Source organism: Delphinapterus leucas, chromosome 8, assembly GCF_059928025.1.
Source record: "Delphinapterus leucas isolate spDelLeu-1000000601 "Yukka" chromosome 8, BTC_Dleu_Yukka2, whole genome shotgun sequence".
NCBI lineage: Eukaryota > Metazoa > Chordata > Mammalia > Artiodactyla > Monodontidae > Delphinapterus > Delphinapterus leucas.
This window is the reverse complement of record NC_143136.1, coordinates 62,873,682-62,893,262: the sequence shown is the minus strand read 5'-3', so window position 1 is coordinate 62,893,262 and position 19,581 is coordinate 62,873,682. Positions and strand designations below refer to the sequence as shown.

Here is a 19,581-nt window from a genome sequence, read left to right as displayed (position 1 = left end):
GGGAAAGCGCGCACACTACCTGGAGGAAGTTTGGGTCTCGGCGCCCGCCGTAGACGTCGTGCCAGAGGCGGCCCGTTGTCTTGGAGCCGGCGAGACGCCGTTAGGCCTTCCCCGCCGCGGTCACCATGTCGGTGCTGGATGCGCTTTGGGAGGACCGGGATGTCCGCTTCGACGTGTCTTCGCAGTGAGTCGCCAAGATTCCCCAGTGGCCGGGAGCCTATAGAGGGCGCCGCGGCGCGATTTCCCGACCCGCGGGCGGAGCCTAAGACCCTCGCGAGGGTGGGAGGAGGTTGGCGTCTGCTGTCCTCACCTCAGGAGACCCCAGACTGTCCGAGGCCCAGCGGCCCTCCCCAGGCGCCACAGCCGGAGCGCGTCTAGATTGTACGCAGTTTCGGTCCCTTACGATCCCCGGTCGCGTCTTGACCCGGGGGACCCGTCGGAAGCTGAGCCCAAACACTGCAGGGACCACCTTGGGCTTGGGCGTCCAGTACACCCCAGTGAGCTTGCGGTGCCAGTTTCGTAAGGTGGAAGGAATGTGGAGCAGGGACTCTGGAAACGAGGGTTCAGAAACTAGGTCTAGAATAAGGACACACATTCTGGGCCCTTAGAAAAATGACTTCACCGTTCTAAAGCTTGAGTCTCCGAGGGAAGTGAGAGTAAGCATTCTCCAAAATCCCTGACCATGCAGACTTTATTTCCGTGGTAAGCTTCGTTTCTAGTTATTCATCTAAATCACCAACAGGAAGAAGGAACCCTCTTTTGGAGCCTCTCAAACAGAAGCCTTGTTTTTGGAAATTTTCATGTTTTAAAGAGAATAGTTAGAAACCTCCTGCCGGCAGTCCAGGAAAAAAGTGTCCATTGGGATAGTAAGTGTTGGAAAACAGTAAAGCTAAGGTTCTTGGGTTGATGGTTTGGAGCTTCTTAGCCAATTCGCATGCTTTTTTATTATGAACAGAACTTTCTTAGGTGGAAAAAATGAAATATTAATTTTCCAGGCTTAGCTGTGGCTAGATATATAATACTGACATGGTCTTGGATCCTTTAAGGCGTTGTGAGGGAAGGGAATTTGTAAAGTTATAAGCAACGGTTACATATTGCACACATTCTTTGACTTTTCCTGCTATTCTTGGAGGGTTCTTAAGCAAAGATTCATTTCATGAACATTTTCAGTTTATTAAACATTTATCAGATGCTTACTATGTACTGGTGACTGTGCTGATAGCTAAAGATACAAAAATAATAGGAAATGAGACCCTTCCCCCACCCCACCCCCATTCTACTGCAGGAGATAGATGTAGACAACTAACTATAAAAAATGTGGTAAATACCGTCATGGAAAAAATGAACAAAAAGCTGGAGGACCATAGAAACAGAAAAGTTCATTCTTCCTAGGGAAGGCCTCAAAGAAAAAATAATATTTGAATTGAGCCCTGATGAATGGTCAGGGCCTTGCTAGGGTATACAGGAGGAGAGTATTCCAGAAAAAAGAAAAGGAAGAAAAGAAAAAAAAAATTAGATGCAGAGTCTTAGAGGTATAAATCTCATTGGCTAGAAGCAGGGTCTGGCAGGTAGAGAAAGGAGGTGCAAATAGAAAGGTAGATTAGCTAGATTGTGAAATATTCAGTTGAGGATTTTGGACTTCATCATCTAGGTAGTGGGGTAATATGGCTTTTCAACAGTGAAGTATATGATCATGTCTGTATTTCCAGTAGGTAATTGAGTTGGCTTTATCGAGAATGTGTTAGAAGGCTCTACCACATATTCTGCTAGGTTTTTCTTTTCTTTTCTTTTCTTTTCCTTTGGCACTCTAGATTACATTCTATCAGTCAGCAACCTATTCTTCATTCTTTATTTCCTTTTGTCTCCTTTATCTGATTGTGTACCAAGTCCAAATGTTGCTTTGCTTTAATCTGTTCCTTCCATAACTGCACGACTCCTTTGCTTTACTCAGAAACCTCTGGGGCTTCTCCACTGTCCACAGGATAAAACCCATATCTATCTGACTGACATACTAGGTTATCCATAATCTGGTTCCTTCTTACCTATCCTACTATATTTTTCACTACCTCTCAACATGTACCTTCTTCCCCAGCCAGGCCAGTCTTCCTACATTCTCTTATCATTTCTTATTTCTGGTCCTTAATCATAGGTTCTCCTCTCTCTCTTTTATTTCTCCAAATCCTACCTCTCCTTTAGTTCTGACTTCTCTCCATGTCCCTGGTCACTCCAGGCCCCACTTGATCTCCAGGTTCTTTAAGTTCTTGAAAACCTTATTTTCAAATGCCTGAGCATTTGGTACTGTATTATTTATACTTTTGTCTGTTTTATATGCATATGCCTTTTCTCTCCCTCACTAGATGGTAAGCGGGTATAGTTGTAGCTAAAAAATTAAAGCCTTTATATTTATTTTAGACAAATGAAAACAAGACCTGGAGAAGTCCTTATTGATTGTTTAGATTCAATTGAAGACACCAAAGGAAATAATGGGGATAAAGGTGAGTATATTTCTAATGTATTTTATATTTCTGGTTTAAATTACAAACGTTAAGTTATATTAGCTGGAGAATAAGATATGAAACAGCATTATATGTCAATTATGGTTCCTGATGCCCCACCCCATACCATTGTAATAAGTCCTTCTGTAAATAAACCCCAGTTATCCTAATTTAAGTGAGCCATCTCTTTTCTGTTTGACCCTGACTGATAGATGCAGGTCTAGTCCTCTGTGATCTTGTGGGAACTTTACACTCTAGCCATGCTGGGTGACTTACTATTTGTCAAACATACCATGTAATGTTCCACAGTTTCTCTTGATAACGCCTTCCTTTGTTTTTAGGACCTCCTATCCCATCTCACTCCAGCATTCACACAGGCTTAGTTTCTCTGATTTTGGATATTCTAGGGGTTTTTTCAGGGAGGAAGGAGTATGACATGGCTATAGATTACTCATCAAAAGAATTCCATTGTTATAATTTGCTGAAGAAATGTGTTAAAGTTAAGAGAGTTAACTTAGTTCAAGATATTAGTTCAAGATATTTCAAAACTATCCTCATATGCTAATTGTATTACAAACTTCTAAGACACATAGTTTACCATGCACAGATTTACTTGACTTTTTTTTTTTCTTGGAGCATCTATAGGGACTACTATTTCATAGGACATACTTTGAGAAATGAAGTTTATCTAACGGTACATATTTCAGTGTAAGAACATCAGTTTGAGGCTAAGAATGAAAAGCATAAGCCTTAAACAGACTTCAGCCTAGCCATAACTTCATATGAGGAAAAAGTTTGCTCACAGCAAAAAAACTGGGTATATGAGTATATGGCTCATTTAAATGAGAACTGCCAAGAGACTGCTCAAATGGCAGGGATTCATATATATATGAGAGTTCTTTGAGAAGTGTGATTTCACTGAATGGCTTAATAATTATACTGTCCTGTACTCATACTCAATTGGACGCATATAACCTACTGGGACACCCAGAACAGCTTCTACTGAGAAAAAAAAAAAAACAGTACAAAGTTTTCTCCTCTGTCAGTTGAGTCAAACCAAGGTGTTGGCAGTGAATACCTGTATTTTTTCAGTAACTATCAGATTTTGTTTCTCTGAGATTCTGAATCACACATTGTATACCTTACCTAGAATGGATATGCGCAATAAGTATTTTCAATTAATAACTGTATGAAAAACATCTGTGGGTGTTGCTGTTGGTACTGGGCCAGAAGTTTCATGTCCATCTCATTCTATACTGCAAAAATGGGTCCTTATTTAAGGTAATTTATTTTTCTGTTTGTTTGCTTTTAGGTAGACTCTTAGTAACAAATTTAAGAATTATCTGGCACTCTTTGGCATTACTCAGAGTCAATCTTTGTAAGTATCTTTGTTAGCATGAAAGAAAAAAAAATAATTTGTCAAGTAAACTTGCACAGTGGCTCTTGACACCAAAAGAAGCTATACTATGAAATATGTGAAAAACTTTAATTGATAAAAGCTTAAGAAATCCTAGACTAACCACAGACTGCCTCATAATGCAAAAGGAATGTTTTTTTCAGTCTGTCCATTTTGTCTCTTGGACATATACAAGATTAGTGCTTTCACACTGAATGGTTTTTGGTTTCGTTTTTTACTTTACTTTGAAACTTGCTATAACCTGTTTCAAGTAATACCAAAGAAGGGAGATTAAATTCTAATAAAAGTACAATCTTTCATTGTGTTAAATTTTGTTTCATTTGTTTTTTAAAGGTATCGTAGATTTTCCAGCTAGACTTTTTCTCTTGATGTTGTGGTGCTAAGATTTTTAGTAAATAATACTGTATAGGTTTTAGAGAAGCAAACCTCCTTTTTCCCCATGTTGAGAATATTTTTGTTCAAAAGAGGCAGAATTATCTTTCTAGTCCTTTTAATTATTTAACTTAAATTTGTAGATATTTCATAAAAAATATTAATTGTATTTTTATATATATTTAATTTTTTAAACTTAAAAGTTCTGTATATATAGTTTTTTCCCTCAATTTATTGTATCATGTTCTTTAAATTCTTTGCTTTTAAATTTTAGCTATTGGTTACAACTGCATATTGAATATTACAACAAGGACTGCTAATTCTGTAAGTCTGAAAAATCTTATTGAAATATATATAGTGAAGAAACAGTAGATATTTGAGGTTGATGTTTGTTTTTACTATAAATGAGAAATTGCTCTTAAAATCTGAAGCTTTAAATAAATTTGTCTTTACAGAAATTACGAGGCCAAACTGAAGCTCTTTATATACTAACAAAATGTAACAGTACTCGTTTTGAGTTTATATTTACAAATTTGGTTCCTGGAAGTCCTAGACTTTTTACTTCTGTGATTGCAGTACACAGGTATGATAATACTTTATAGATTATTGAATATTTTTAAGGTAATTCTATGATATAAAGGTTTAGAGGGTAAAATTTCGACATGTGGTGCTGTCTTCCTCCAAGCTCTATTGCAAACATCCTGGAGATACATAGAACATGTAGCATTACCATTTAATAAACACTTTGAAGGTATTTATAAAACACATAAAACTGCTGAAGAGTCTATTAAATTAGCTACCAAGGTAGTTAAAAATGAAATAGAGAATTCGTTCAATGTAGATAACCAAGTTGAATAATTCAATTAAGGAATTAAGGTTATTTTTCTAACAGTAGAAGGCATGATTGGGTAATTTCTCTAAAGAGAAATTTTTTGTTGTTTTGTGGTTGTTTGATTTTTTGTTTTCTTATTCTCTTTTTACTACCCCAGCTCTTTTTTTTTTTTAACCAGCCCTAAGTACTATGATTTTTTTTGAAGTTTGGCTAAGATGACAGGCCAAAAAAAAAAAAACCACACACACAAAAACTTATACACACAGATATGTATAGTATGTATATATACCATTGTTTTAATATGAATTTCTTTTATTACTAGTGATGTTGAAAGTTTTCATATTTGTTGGCTATGTATAGTTTTCTGTTGTAAATTTCTTAATTTTACTCCTATCTGTCATGTATGTTGCAAATTTATTTCTTTCCTAGTTGTTATTTTATTTTTTAATTATGTTGATGATTTTTTTAATCTATATAATGGTTTGCTTTTCTTGGAGATATAACTCACATAAGATAAAATTTACCATTTTTAAGTTTACAGTTTGGTAGTGTTGTATATTCACCACTACTCAATTCCAGAATATTTCCATCACTCCAAAAAAGAAACCCCCATAGTAGTCACTTCCCATTCCCTCATCCCCATGGTCCCCTGGCAACCACTGATTTACTTTCTGTCTCTGGATTTGCCTATTCTGAGCATTTCATATAAATGAAATCATACAATATAGTGGCATTTTATGTCTGACTTCTTTCACTTATGTAATGTTTTCAAGCATGCTACATGTTGTAGCATATATCAGTACGTCATTCCTTTTTATAGCTGAATAAGATTCCATTGTATAGATACATATTTTGTTTATCCACTCATCAGCTGATAGACATTTGGGTTGTTTCCACTTCTTAGCTGTTAGGAATAATGCTGCTGTGAGCATTTGTGTACATGTTTTTGTGAGAAAACATATTTTTTTAAGCTCTCTTAGGCATATACCTAATTCTTATCTTTTTATTTCAGTTTACTTAGAGAAGTAATATGAAATGGAGTATGAAGGGAACAGGGAAGCTACTTTTCTTTAATAGTATAAAAATGTTATGTGTTCCCTCCAAAACAATTTATAACATGAATAGTTTCCATTTTTTCCACTGGTTAAATATTGATGATTACCACCCTAAAGGAAATTAAGATTTATAGTCAAATGCTCAAATCCTGCTCTTTCATAATTTATATACTAGAAGATTAATTAATGTAAAAATCAGAAGTTTAACAATACATATTATAATTTATATAAATGATTTTGAAAGTTATTCAGGCAAAGAAAACCCTTTAGTTTTATTAAAAGGGTAAATTAGCCTGTATTTTTGCGGAGTTAAAATTAGAATTAACCAAAATTTAATCAGAATTTTCTTCTGTGTTTATTATTTATCAATAGGGAGACATGGAAAGAAAACAAAGTTATAGCGATTTTATTACATACATACACACACACAAATACATACACTGTCCTAGGGTACCTTTTGGAGTTGGTACAGATTCATTCTAATTTTCTGTATAAAGGTAGATGTGAGCATAATGTTTTCAGGTTTCAGTGAGAAAAGTAATTGCAGTCTTATATCAAAAGAATAATAGTACCTTTAACTAAAACAGAGAAATGAAGGGAAGCTTTTTGATAGAAAAATTAATTTCCATGTCTGTTTTTGCAAGCATTGTTCTTCAGCTTAAAGAAAAAAAATCTGCTTCCTCTCATTTGTGCCATACTATATATATTGACTTAAAAATTAGACATCTAGGGACTTTCCTGGTGGTGCAGTGGTTAAGAATCTGCCTGCCAATGCAGGGGACACAGGTTTGATCCCTGGTCTGGGAAGATCCCACATGCCACGGAGCAACTAAGCCCATGTGCTACAACTACTGAGCCTGCTCTCTAGGGCCCGTGAGCCACAACTACTGAGCCACATGCCATAACTACTGAAGCCCACGTGCCTAGAGCCTGTGCTCTGCAACAAGAGAAGCCACCGCAGTGAGAAGCACGTGCACCGCAACGAAGAGTAGCCCCTGCTCACCTCAACGAGATAAAGTCCGCATGCAGCAACAAAGACCCAACACAGCCAAAAATAGATTAAATAAAATAAATTTTAAAAAAATTAGACATCTTAAATATAGGTACTGAGATAAAATGTGTAAATACTACACTGAAATGACAAATACAGTACAAAAGACTATAATCACCAAAACTTATTGAGAAGAAAAAATTTTTAATGTACCTTAGTAACTATTTGAGTATATAACTGTGTATTTTTGTAGATAAGTAAACATAATCTAAGAAAATCACATTTTCAGTTTGGATTAGTCTTTTGTTCTTTTTTATAGAGCATATGAAACTTCTAAAATGTATCGTGATTTTAAATTGAGAAGTGCGCTAATTCAAAATAAGCAACTAAGATTACTACCACGAGAACATGTATATGATAAAATCAATGGAGTATGGAATTTATCCAGTGATCAGGTACCATGCAAAGAACTAATGAACCTTTTGGGGCAGTGCTTTCTTTGGTAATCATTTTTCCATTTATGATTGGGTTTGTATATTTATTTAACTGTTAAAATAAGCATTAGAGCTCTTAATTAACATAGCTCTTGATATACATAATATTCTGATTTTCATATTTGTATGGTTTTAATGCTCTTTTTATCAACATTTGTTATGTGTAGACTTAGAGCTGGAATGGGCCTTAAAGGTCATCTAGTCCAGTCTCTATTCACTTACAGATGAAAAACTCAGGCCCTAAAGAATTAAGTGACCTCCACATCTATTCTGTCCCACAGCCACGCTCTTCCCCCATACCACACTACCCTCCACATCATGATAACTTAGGCTGATTGAGGAGAGTTATAGGATGGACAGTCATGGAAGCCTTTTAATCCAGTCTTTATGGAATTAAACATATAACTCACTTGGTGACTCCTACATCCATGATTGTAACTTTTCATTTCCTCTTGAAATTATGACCAGAGGAAACATACAAGCAACTAATAGTTGGAATAAGAAAAAAATCAATTTCTAGAGAATAATTTGTCTCTTACTAAGAATAGTTTGCAGCCTTTGTGGGTGTTACAACCTAGATTCGACTGATAACCAGTGTGGCAAAGCTGTAGCATTTGATTGAAGAGCTCTTGCTAAACATGGAATCATAAGCTTAAATTGTAAATAAACTTTGCACACTTGAAAAGTTCTAGTTTTAAACTATGATAAATATTCTATAGGATATAGACAGCTCCCCATCTGAATAACTACCCATAATACTCATTTCTGGTATTTTATGCTGCTGTGAGAATCAGAATTATTCTCGTGTTTAGAAAATAAAGAGTAAGTATTCAGACATGATTGTTGATGCCTCTCTCATCACTCTCTTTTACAGGGAAATTTAGGAACTTTTTTTATTACCAATGTGAGAATCGTGTGGCATGCAAATATGAATGACAGTTTTAATGTCAGTATACCATATCTGCAAATTGTAAGTGCATGCATTTTGATGACCTTATTTTAATGTAGAATAAATAATTTCTGTTCAACAGTTAATAGGACTTTTGGGATTAGATGAGTTTTCTCTCTCCCTAGTGGCAACAGTTTAGCTGAGAGCATACTTTTCAAATGTTGATAATCAGAAAAGACCCAATTGTACTTCCATTCAAGGGAAACGGCACCATTATCAACTTGCTATTAAGAGAGAAATATACTGGAGTCTAAAAATTTTAATAGTTATCATACAGATTAAGGTGATTTTTCTTAGATTTTATTCAAAGGGCTTTTAGCTACTAAAGTTTTCCATAACCTTTCCAGGAGGCAAGTATATAGTGGTTCTTTGGCATGGCTTCAGCTCACTGACCCACACACTTTATGGCTGTCTTGCTACTTTCTGCTCAAACCCTTTTAAAGCCAGAGCGAATTCATTAATTCTGTGAATGAACAGTTTTTATTGTATTTGGATATAGCATGTACTATAAGCTGGATTCATACTACAAGTTCAGTGAAAGGAATCAAGATGGTTTTTAGTCATAATGGTTTTAGCTTAAATTAAAGCTGTTAAAATTTAGAATAAGAACTAATTACACCTGAGACCAGTTTGTTGGGGGGTAAATGAAGACGGTTCTTTTTACTCTGCTGCTGCTTTCATGGTAGGTATGTGATTCAGTGAAACAAGTAGTAAACTCCAATAATCTGAAGAATTTCATCTTATATATTTAAAAAAACCCCTACTTATTGGACCCTAGTGCAAATTAGATGGAACATAAAAATAGTTAATGAGGATCCTGTGAGGCTATCCTATGATAATCACCCTTATTACAGAATATAAGTAGTCTTAAGACTAAATAGTTTCATTAATAAATATTTATTGAGTATTAGATACAATGTATGTGATATCTGGAAAATGTCATTTTTTAAAGAGACCTCTTAACCTATGGGAAAGATGATTCTTTGCAAAATATTCCCAAGTCTATCTTTTGCTAAATTGTTTGATTCCTGAGTTACTTTAAAATATTTGATCATTCATTTGCCAAATACTGAGCACCTACTCTATGCTCAGTGATGAAACTCATGAACCAGTATGCAGTTTCTGCCTTTAAGGAGCTTTCAGTCTGGTGGAGAAAAGCAACACGTTAAACAGAAAATCATAGGATCTGATAGGAAAAAAATTATTTCTGGCCATCTAAAGAAATACGAGAATTTATAAGCGTAGCTGGAAATATGTGACAGAGTCTACATAGGTATTTGATAAGTTGATGTTTGTATTGTTCGTTGCTGTTTTATATTGCATTTACATATCAACGTCTATTATGTTGAATAATTACTGAGTAGTAAACAACTTTGTGATTTCTGTTCTCCAAGTAGGATACTTTTCGTTATTTAAGAATGCCGTTGCCAAATACGGATTCTGGAATGAATTCAGCCTGGCCCAAACAACTTGCAATCTGATATCATCACAACCTGTCACTGGGGCAGTCACGTTCTAACTTCAGCTCTGGGCCTCAGCCATTGTCCTGACTCCCTTCCTATAGATGTATATTTATATATGTATCTTCTTGCCAGTTTCTATCTTACCAGCCTGTGTCATCCACAGTTACCTGGTTATATTACCTATTCATAAGCAGGATGCCAGTGTTCTATGGTTCTTAACCAGGACTGTGTGTACTCCTGGCAGGGTGTGAAGTAGTCTAGATGGAAGCCCAGGTTTTCATAACAATTACCATTTAGGCTGTCTGTCTGTCTGTGTCTCTCTTTCTCTCTTTTTCTCAACTTCCAATGCCCATCTGTCTGGAAGTATGATACACAGTCACCTACCACAGATTATTATCCTTCTTGGACTTTTGGTCTGCTGGTTATAATGTTAGATCCTCCATGGTTCTCTCTAACCCTGCCAGCAAGTACGTTTTGTTTCACTTTCTACAGGTCCTGCATGTCATTATGCTTCTGCCCCTCTACCCTTCTCCCAGGCCACTGGTATCACTGCTCATCCACTAGCCACGCTTCACCCTCATGTCACACTTACCAGTTGAGTTAATTATATTTGACCTATCCTAGCCTTCTTTGATGCCCAGTGATGAATGCCAATACTTTTTTTTTTCAATAAATGCAGTGGAGGTTCTTTCAGAATTTAGTCATTTATTGTGTAAGAAACAGAAGGCACATGCAACATTTTTTTTAACATCTTTATTGGAGCATAATTGCTTTACATTGTTGTGTTAGTTTCTGCTGTATGACAAAGTGAATCAGCTATACGTACACATATATCCCCATATCCCCTCCCTCTTGCGTCTCCCTCCCACCCTCCCTATCCCACCCCTCTAGGTGGTCACAAAGCACCGAGCTGATCTCCCTGAGCTGATCTCCCTGTGCTATGCGGCTGCTTCCCACTAGCTATCTATTTTACATTTCGTAGTGTATATATGTCCATGCCACTCTCTCACTTCGTCCCAGCCCTTCCCCCTTCCCATGTCCTCAAGTCCATTCTCTAGGTCTGCGTCTTTATTCCTGTCCTGCCCTTAGGTTCTTCAGAACCCTTTTTTTTTTTTTTTAGATTCCATATATATGTGTTAGCATACGGTATTTGTTTTTCTCTTTCTGACTTCACTCTGTATGACAGATTCTAGGTCCATCCACCTCACTACAAATAACTCAATTTCGTTTCTTTTTACAGCTGAGTAATATTCCATTGTATATAGGCACATGGGACTTTTAAAAACTAACCCAGCCTTAGGAGCCACAAAAGACACTGGCTCTCCATAACTAAAGGATTGCTGGCCTTTGGTTTAAAATATTCAGAAAAGTTGTGGACTCCCTGAAGCAGGGGACATTTAAGTCAGAATTTTGTACATATTTCAGAGATGTCATCTTTGTGTTGCCTTACAAATTTGCCACCTATTTCCAGTATGAAAATTTTCATTTAATTGATCTCTATAGGAGTGTAAGGAAAAAGGAAAGAGGAAGAGTTCTGTTCTTCGGACTATGAAAAGTAGTTACTGTGTAAAAGTTGAAAAATGTGTTAAAATGTCACTACTATCAGATAATAAAAACAAGCTTTTTTTTTTTTTCGTTTTATATCTAGCGGTCAATAAAGATTAGAGATTCAAAATTTGGTTTAGCTCTTGTCATAGAAAGCTCTCAGCAGGTAAGATACTTCATATTTTTATTAATCTTTAATAGATTTAAAAAACTATGTGACAGTCTATATTTTTAGTTTTATTTTTATAGTAACCAGTTTATATCCAAGAAGAGTATTAGCTGTAACATGAGATTATATGAAGAGTTTGAGTTTGAAGTCATATAGTAATTGTCCCCATGGGAAGAATCCTGCTTATATTTCTCTTTTGGGCAGACATATTAATTATGATTACAGTCATGACATTATTTCAATCTTTACACAACCCTATGATACAGTTACTATTTTTTCCCCATTTTTTATTCAAGGAAACTGAGACTTGGAGAAGTTAGAAACCTTGCCCATGGTCTAATAACAGTAAGTGATAGGGCTAGGTTTTGATTCCAGGTCTGACTGATTCATAAGACTGTCTTTGAGCAACACAGGTCTATACAGATAAACACACCCTATTTGAGATTTTATACCATCAAACTCAGATTACACTGTATCTAATTATAGACTGCTACGCCCCATTATGCCTGGTTTTTGCATTTATGTGTTTTAATAAATTTTTTTAAAAAAGAGATTTTTCTCTTCTAAATTCTAAATTTAAATATGAATGTCCACTCACTCCTTTCCCCAGCATCATACAGCTAGTTGTATGATGTAAACCATACATCATATGTAGTGTTGTAAAACCAGGATTTGAACACAAAAGTGTATGCTCTCAACGATCACCATATGGATACTTAATTTTTTAACACTTCTTCTCCAACAAACTGTCATGGGCAAGTTTCTTTCCTAATTCTTCAAGGAGATAGCCTCAGGTATGCCATTCCCTTTTTTATTTTAATATATAGTCTATTCCTTTTCAAGGTCTAGCTCAGGAAAAACTCAGTTCCCTTGGCCTTCACAATCTATGGCATATTTTTTTTTAATCTTGAAATATTAGCTTTGATACTTACAGATGAAATTATGTGATATCTGGATATATTTCAAAGTAATCCTGAGTGGATGAGGGGAGGAGATTTAGGGGATGGGGAGGTTACGTATGGAACAGAGCTGGCCATATGTTGTTACTTGTTGAAGCTGGATGATGGCTACATGGACATTTATTGTACTCTTCTATTTTTGTATATGCTGGAAGTTTTCATAATAAAAAATTTAATTTAAAAAAATCAGCCTACAGGGCTTCCCTGGTGGCGCAGTGGTTGAGAGTCTGCCTGCCGATGCAGGGGACACGGGTTCATGCCCCGGCCTGGGAAGATCCCACATGCTGCGGAGCGGCTGGGCCCGTGAGCCATGGCCGCTGAGCCTGCGCATCCGGAGCCTGTGCTCCACAACGGGAGAGGCCACAGCAGTGAGAGGCCCGCATACCGCAAAAAAAAAAAAAAAAAAAAAAAAATCAGCCTACATATTGTGCTCTGAAGTAAGCACAGTTAGAGCTGTAGTTTATCATATACTGTAAATACTGTTTCTCAGACTTTTCATTTTTTCATTATTTTCTCTTACAGAGCGGAGGATATGTTCTTGGCTTTAAAATAGATCCTGTGGAAAAACTACAAGAATCAGTTAAGGAAATTAATTCACTTCACAAAGTCTATTCTACCAGTCCTATATTTGGAGTGGATTATGAGATGGAAGAAAAGGTAATTTGTTCAGTGTGTGATATACAGAGTTTGCTCAATTGCCTTTACACAATCTATAAAATTCAGATATAACACATTGTGTACAATTTAATTTTAAACTATGTTTAAAATGATGAATATACAGGCTCTGCTCAGTGAGTATGGCCAATGCTAATTTGTGCCTGCCACCTGTTTTCTCCCTGGCTGCGTCACCATTCATTCCTGCCCGTCTAGGTAGCAGCCTATCCAAGATGTCCCCATATGCAAGGCTCTTCTGATGTAGAGACTTGAATCTCCCACCCTTTATTTTTATTTTATTTCAACTTTATTTTTATTTTACTTCAGCCAGCCATTAGCATTTGGTTAAACCTTACAGGCCTCACAGACACCATTCTCTTCCCCCAATGACCCACAATATGGCACCTCCAGGAGGCTGCTCCATTAATATGGCCTGTGTCTGTTCCTATTCATCAGATCCTCTTCCATGTCAGTTGTGAAAAATTTTGAATATCATGCCCACATGTCTGCTCTTTGCCTTCCTCACGACTTCTGGTTTCTGCACCAGTCCCACTCTCCAGGTACATCAGCTGTCTTTTGGGTTTACTCTTCAGCCTCTGCAGCTGGGCCCCTTGTCATCTGGTGTTTCACTGTTGTCCTCACCAGCCACTTCATTAGAGACTCCTCGCCGTCTGCTCTGACAGTGGTACCCTTGCCAGAGGCGCTCTGTCACACCTTCCCTTGCTGTCTGTTCTTGTCCTGGGGCCCTTACCGTACGCTCTATTGCTGGTGTCCCTGCCACCCACTCTTTCGTCAGTGTCCCTGCCAAGACTCAGCATGTTGAGCCATATCACATATATTATCTGTCTCTCTTCCTGCTCTTGGACTACAGCAGGTGACCAGGAAGATCAAGAAGTAGGACTGGACAGCTAAGTACAAATTCATACCCTCTGACTTCAACCTCGTTGTGCTCCATATACTTAATTTGTTTGTCTCCCTGTCAAATTCCATATATATCCCTTTCCCCTTCCAGCTGAAACTTGTCTCTGGATTGTTGACGCCATATTGTACATACACTCTATTTCGTCTCCTTAACCATCATTTTCTGCTTTCTTCCCAACCTGCACTTCTTTCAGCATTCTCCCTTTCACTCTACCTTCTCTGTATATTCCTCAGTAATATCACCTCCTCCTCCAGTTTCTTCAAGTTGTACTTCTGTAGATGACTCCCAAATCTTTCTGATCTTGGCATACTCTGTAAGCTTACCAGGGTTCCAAATATTTCTTGAATATTTTCACATAGATGAGCATTCCAAATAACATGAATTGAATTTCTCATTTAAAAGTTTATCTTAGGGTCTTCCCTGGTGGCGCAGTGGTTGAGAGTCCACCTGCCGATGCAGGGGACACGGGTTCGTGCTCCGGTCCGGGAAGACCCCGCATGCCGCGGAGCGGCTGGGCCTGTGAGCCATGGCCTGCGCTTCTGGAGCCTGTGTTCCGCAACGGGAGAGGCCACAACAGTGAGAGACCCGTGTACCGCAAAAAAAAAAAAAGTTAATCTTAGTAATTTAATTAATAATTTTCCAAGTCAGTAAGTTACACTAGGACATGGTTGAATATCTCAAACTTGGCATACCTAAAATCTTGTCATTTTTCTCAAAAGCAGTATCTTGCTGATTTATCTATTTATTTATGCACTACTTATTTATTTTTAACATTGTCAAAGTCAGATGTGCTCAAAACTCTGGGGTTTTCCTTTTTTATTTTTCTCATTATCTTACTTTACACATTCAGTCAGTTGTACCAGTCTCTTGCCTTTTCCTATCCCTTTCTTTCCATTCAAACTGCAGTTTCCTTTGCTACTTTTGCTTGTAGAATAATGTTATAGAACAAGCATGGTCCTTGGAACCTGACAAACCTGACTTCAATCCCAATTTCACCATTTATTTGTGATCCTAGGCAAATTTGAGCTTCAGTTTTCACATTATAAAATGAAGGTAATCTCTCTTACAAAGTTATTGATCATGTCTGTAAAGTGGCTGGCACATTGGAGACAATATGTTAGTTCTCCTACCCATTCTGTCTCTACCTTTCATTTCTCTTCTTTTCCCCTTCTTTGGCCCTCAGTACATAATAATAACCAGCCATAGTAGCTTGTTTTGTCACCACATATAAGTCCTTACTCCAAAGCCACTTCTTCAGGGAGGTCTTTGGACTATCCATCTAAAACACCAACCCCCGTCACTTTTTTATCCCTTGTTCTGCTTGTTTGCTCACTTGCTTGCTTGCTTGCTTTATTTTTGGTTAACACTAATCAGTCTCCTTCACTATAAACAATCTCCATGGGGCTTCCCTGGTGGCGCAGTGGTTGGGAGTCCGCCTGCCGATGCAGGGGACACGGGTTCGTGCCCCGGTCCGGGAAGATCCCACATGCCGTGGAGCGGCTGGGCCTGTGAGCCATGGCCGCTGAGCCTGCGCGTCCGGAGCCTGTGCTCTGCAACGGGAGAGGCCACGGCAGTGAGAGGCCCGCGTACCGCAAAAAAAAAAAAAAAAAAAATCTCCATGAAGTTAGGGATTTTTGTCTATTTTCTTTAATTATTATATCTCCAGCAATCAAAACTAGCACATAATAGGCTCTTAGTGAATATTCATAGTTGTTGAATGGCTATGTTGAATGCCTACTCTTTGCTGTTCACTGCTCTAAGAACTTTATATGCCTCATCTCGTTTAATCCTCCTAAAAACACTATAAAGTGTATCATCATCATTATTATTAGCCGTATCTCACAGTTAAGGAGACTGAGGCGTAGATAGGTTAATTTACTTGTACGCAGTCACACAGCTCTGAACATGGTTGAAACACCAGCTGTCCTCGGACTAGGGCATCAGGTCACCTCTTGTCAGCAGTACACTTCTACCATCAACTTTACCCCACCAATTACCTATAAGTAGTCCACATTCTCTGAGCTGGTATTAAAAAATTTCAGTAAACTTCAGTCTACCTTTCCCACCTTATCTGCACAGCCACAGTGTCTGGTTCTGTAGGCTGTGCACTGCCCAGAGAACATTGTTCACGTAGACTCCAGGGTGAATGATACTCCTTGGCATTTTTCAGTACAATATTCTGTGTAGCTCCTTCTGTCTTGTGGGACTCTCATATTTTGACCATATTGGATTATTCATCTTCTTCGGCTATATCCTGTGGTTTCTCACCTTTGCTGATACTGATCCCCTCTGTCAGGAATACCCTTTCCCCTAATCCCACCTATGAAAATCATCCTCATCCTAAAAGCCCTAGATCACGTGCCAGCTTTTTCTTCATGAAAGTTTCTGGCATGCACAAGCCAGAAGTTGTGCTGTCTCCAAACTCTTCTATTATAATAGATATTGCATTTGTTACAGCTATTTTTTGTAGGTTGAACTATATGATATTATTAATATTTGACCATTTTTTACTAAAATGGCAATTTCATATAGTTCAACCTGATATTTAGTTATTTATAATTGTGTTTTGTCCTTCATTCCCACTAGATTACACACCTTTTGTGGTAAGGGCAGAGACTTTAAACCTTTGGTAGTACCAGCATGGTACCTCATACACTAAAGATATTCAAATATTTGAAAAATGAATTAATAGATACCAGCACTATATTTATTCTGCTTCACCTTTAGAGTATTCCATACAAATCTTAGTTCTTCTTTTTCACAAATTTCTTTTTTCACAAATTCTATTTAATGACTATTTTGAGGAAAATTTAAAACTTGCTATTATACAAAAGTTAGTTTTTTTAAACTTAAACTAACAGATAGTTTTTATCTACCAGAAAATCAGATAAAATCCAATGAGAGTGTTTTTCTTGATGGATATTTCTAAGTATCATATTAAGTTTGTGTAAATTTGTCATTTTAAATCTTTTGATGATATTGACTTCAGATTTAAAAGCTCGGGTTTAACTGACTCATTTTATTATTCATGTTAGTTTTAATAGAATATAAATTATGCAGTGATTTTTGTAAGACTTGAGTGGTTGGTAACTGTGATACCCTTTTACAGGTATTTACAATTCTCACAGCACATTTTACTAAAATTATTTATTTGATTAATATTGTCTCTGATACATTTTAACATCTGATTTAACTGATTTTCTTTTTCTTTTTTCTTTTTTTAACATCTGCTGATTTTCAGCCACAGTCCCTTGAAGCTCTGACAGTTGAACAAATTCAAGATGATGTAGAAATAGACTCTGATGATCACACAGATGCTTTTGTGGTGAGCATCACAAAGAAGAGCTACTAAATTTCTTGTGATTTTTTTTTTTAATCTGAGTCATGTTTAATTAAATAATGCTTTAAGTGTGTAAAATAGCATAGAACTTGAGACTTTTTAGAATGTCTTAAACATGAGTTGGAGAGTAGTTTTTTTTTTCAGGTTAGGGATTTTTGTGTGTGTGTGAAAATACTTTTAAATTACCAAACTGGGAAATAGTTTGAGAACATACTTATTCAGAGGATTTCAGATGTGTGAAAAGTTTTTTCACACTTTAAGATAACAGAATATATTAAATATAGTTAATTTAATTAATTTAAAGTCTATACTTTCCATAAGTAATCTTTATGAGATGGACCTCCCTCCTTTCAGTTTATAGGTATATTATCTTAAAATGGATTTCTATTTGAACAGTAAACTTTCTTGTTTCCAAATTTGTACTATTTAATTAATAGCCAAAATAATAATAATACTTTCTATGTACTGTGGTCTATGAATCTGACTAGACTATCTCTCTGGGAATGAAAGTTTTTAAGCAAAGTGTGAAATAAGTATAAGATAGTTAATAATAAACTACTACTGCCTCAGTGTATGCATTTGCTGACACATTGAAGCACTGATTGCTTTGTTTTGTTTTGCCAGCATCTTCTTCTAAACCAAAAGTAGGGGTGAAATTTTATAGCTGCTTAGTCATTCTTTGTATCTCCTTTCAAGTTAACAATGCTAGTTATACACCAATTACAAAGCACATTTTTAGCGCTTAAAGCGTAACTCTTGAAGACATAAATGATTGACAGAAGAAGTGAATTCTGCTACCAGCATTGTAAAGATAGGTGAGAAAACCATTAGACACACAGTAACAGAATATAAAATACAGTTAGTTACAGAATTGTTCTGTAAATTAATTACCTGTTCCTTGGCCTGTTAACCTATTATATATATCAAGTATGTGAAATATAATTTTCCTTGTCTTACAGGCTTATTTTGCTGATGGCAATAAGGTAAGGATATTTTACCTATAGTATATGAAAAAAATTTTTCTATATTCCAGTATTTAGTATTCACAAACTTATGTGAAACCTATTTTTTGTTTTTTTTTCCTCTTCCTTGCCCACCTTCTCTATTCCCATCTCATCCTCTTATCTCCCAAAAAGCAACAAGATCGTGAACCTGTGTTTTCAGAAGAACTGGGGCTTGCAATAGAGAAATTGAAGGATGGATTCACCCTACAGGGACTTTGGGAAGTAATGAGTTGATCTTGAGTTGAGCTGGGTTTCTATTTAAAGATATCTCAAGATTAAAGATACTAGTCGCCTGCTATAAGGCATGGCATAGTTTTTACATTTACAGAAAAAGCTTTTCAGAGAGTTTTTTTAATGATTAAGGAAAAACTCATTTGTCAAAGATTTTATTGCCAGTCTTCTAAAAATTATATTTGAAATTGTAATCAAAATGTATCTGGTTTGTTGTAAATATGTTTATTTTGTAACTAATACTTGTAAATTATTAGTCTGTGGATATTAAAAGACTGTATCATGTTGAGTTTAATAAAGAATTTATGCAGCACCATTAAATGTTTTGAAAGTGTTATCTAAAAGCATAAGACTATTCTTATGGAGTAATCAAAATGCTGCTTTTTTAGTTATAAAAATCTGGTTTAAATATATTTATCACATAGCTCCAAAGGTAAGCCAACTCTCATATAAATTAGAAACCTTAAGCTTGTCATTTTTAGGTAACCATTTATGTAAAAACTAAAAATTTTAGCTAACTTTGGAGGATATCAACCCCTATGTAAAGTTTTGGGCACTATTTTGGAAATAATTTCAATATCGTTTTGGCAAGAATACATTTATTTTGTAAGGAAATAGTTTTAAATAGTTTTTAAATAAATAGTTTATTTGTTGACTTGCTCTTTGTTTGCATTCATTGAAACTTCTTT

At 36.3% G+C, this 19,581-nt stretch overlaps 1 protein-coding gene across 2 annotated transcripts; it reads left to right on the top strand.

Annotated features, from left to right (window-relative positions):
* The first annotated feature begins 1 nt into the window (after window position 1).
* BBS5 (Bardet-Biedl syndrome 5) lies at window positions 2-19,546 on the top strand. 2 transcript variants are annotated; one of them, XM_022569989.3, is made up of 12 exons: window positions 2-184; window positions 2,413-2,495; window positions 3,808-3,873; window positions 4,559-4,608; window positions 4,740-4,867; window positions 7,482-7,617; window positions 8,531-8,626; window positions 11,717-11,779; window positions 13,264-13,398; window positions 17,559-17,642; window positions 18,617-18,640; window positions 18,794-19,546. In XM_022569989.3, exons 1-12 carry the CDS (start codon window positions 126-128, stop codon window positions 18,893-18,895), a joined length of 1,026 nt encoding a protein of 341 aa, XP_022425697.1. In that variant the 5' UTR covers window positions 2-125; the 3' UTR covers window positions 18,896-19,546. The 2 variants fall into 2 exon arrangements, with proteins under 2 accessions (XP_022425697.1, XP_022425698.1); XM_022569990.3 differs by lacking the exon at window positions 2-184 and adding an exon at window positions 214-866.
* Window positions 19,547-19,581: the final 35 nt, after the last annotated feature.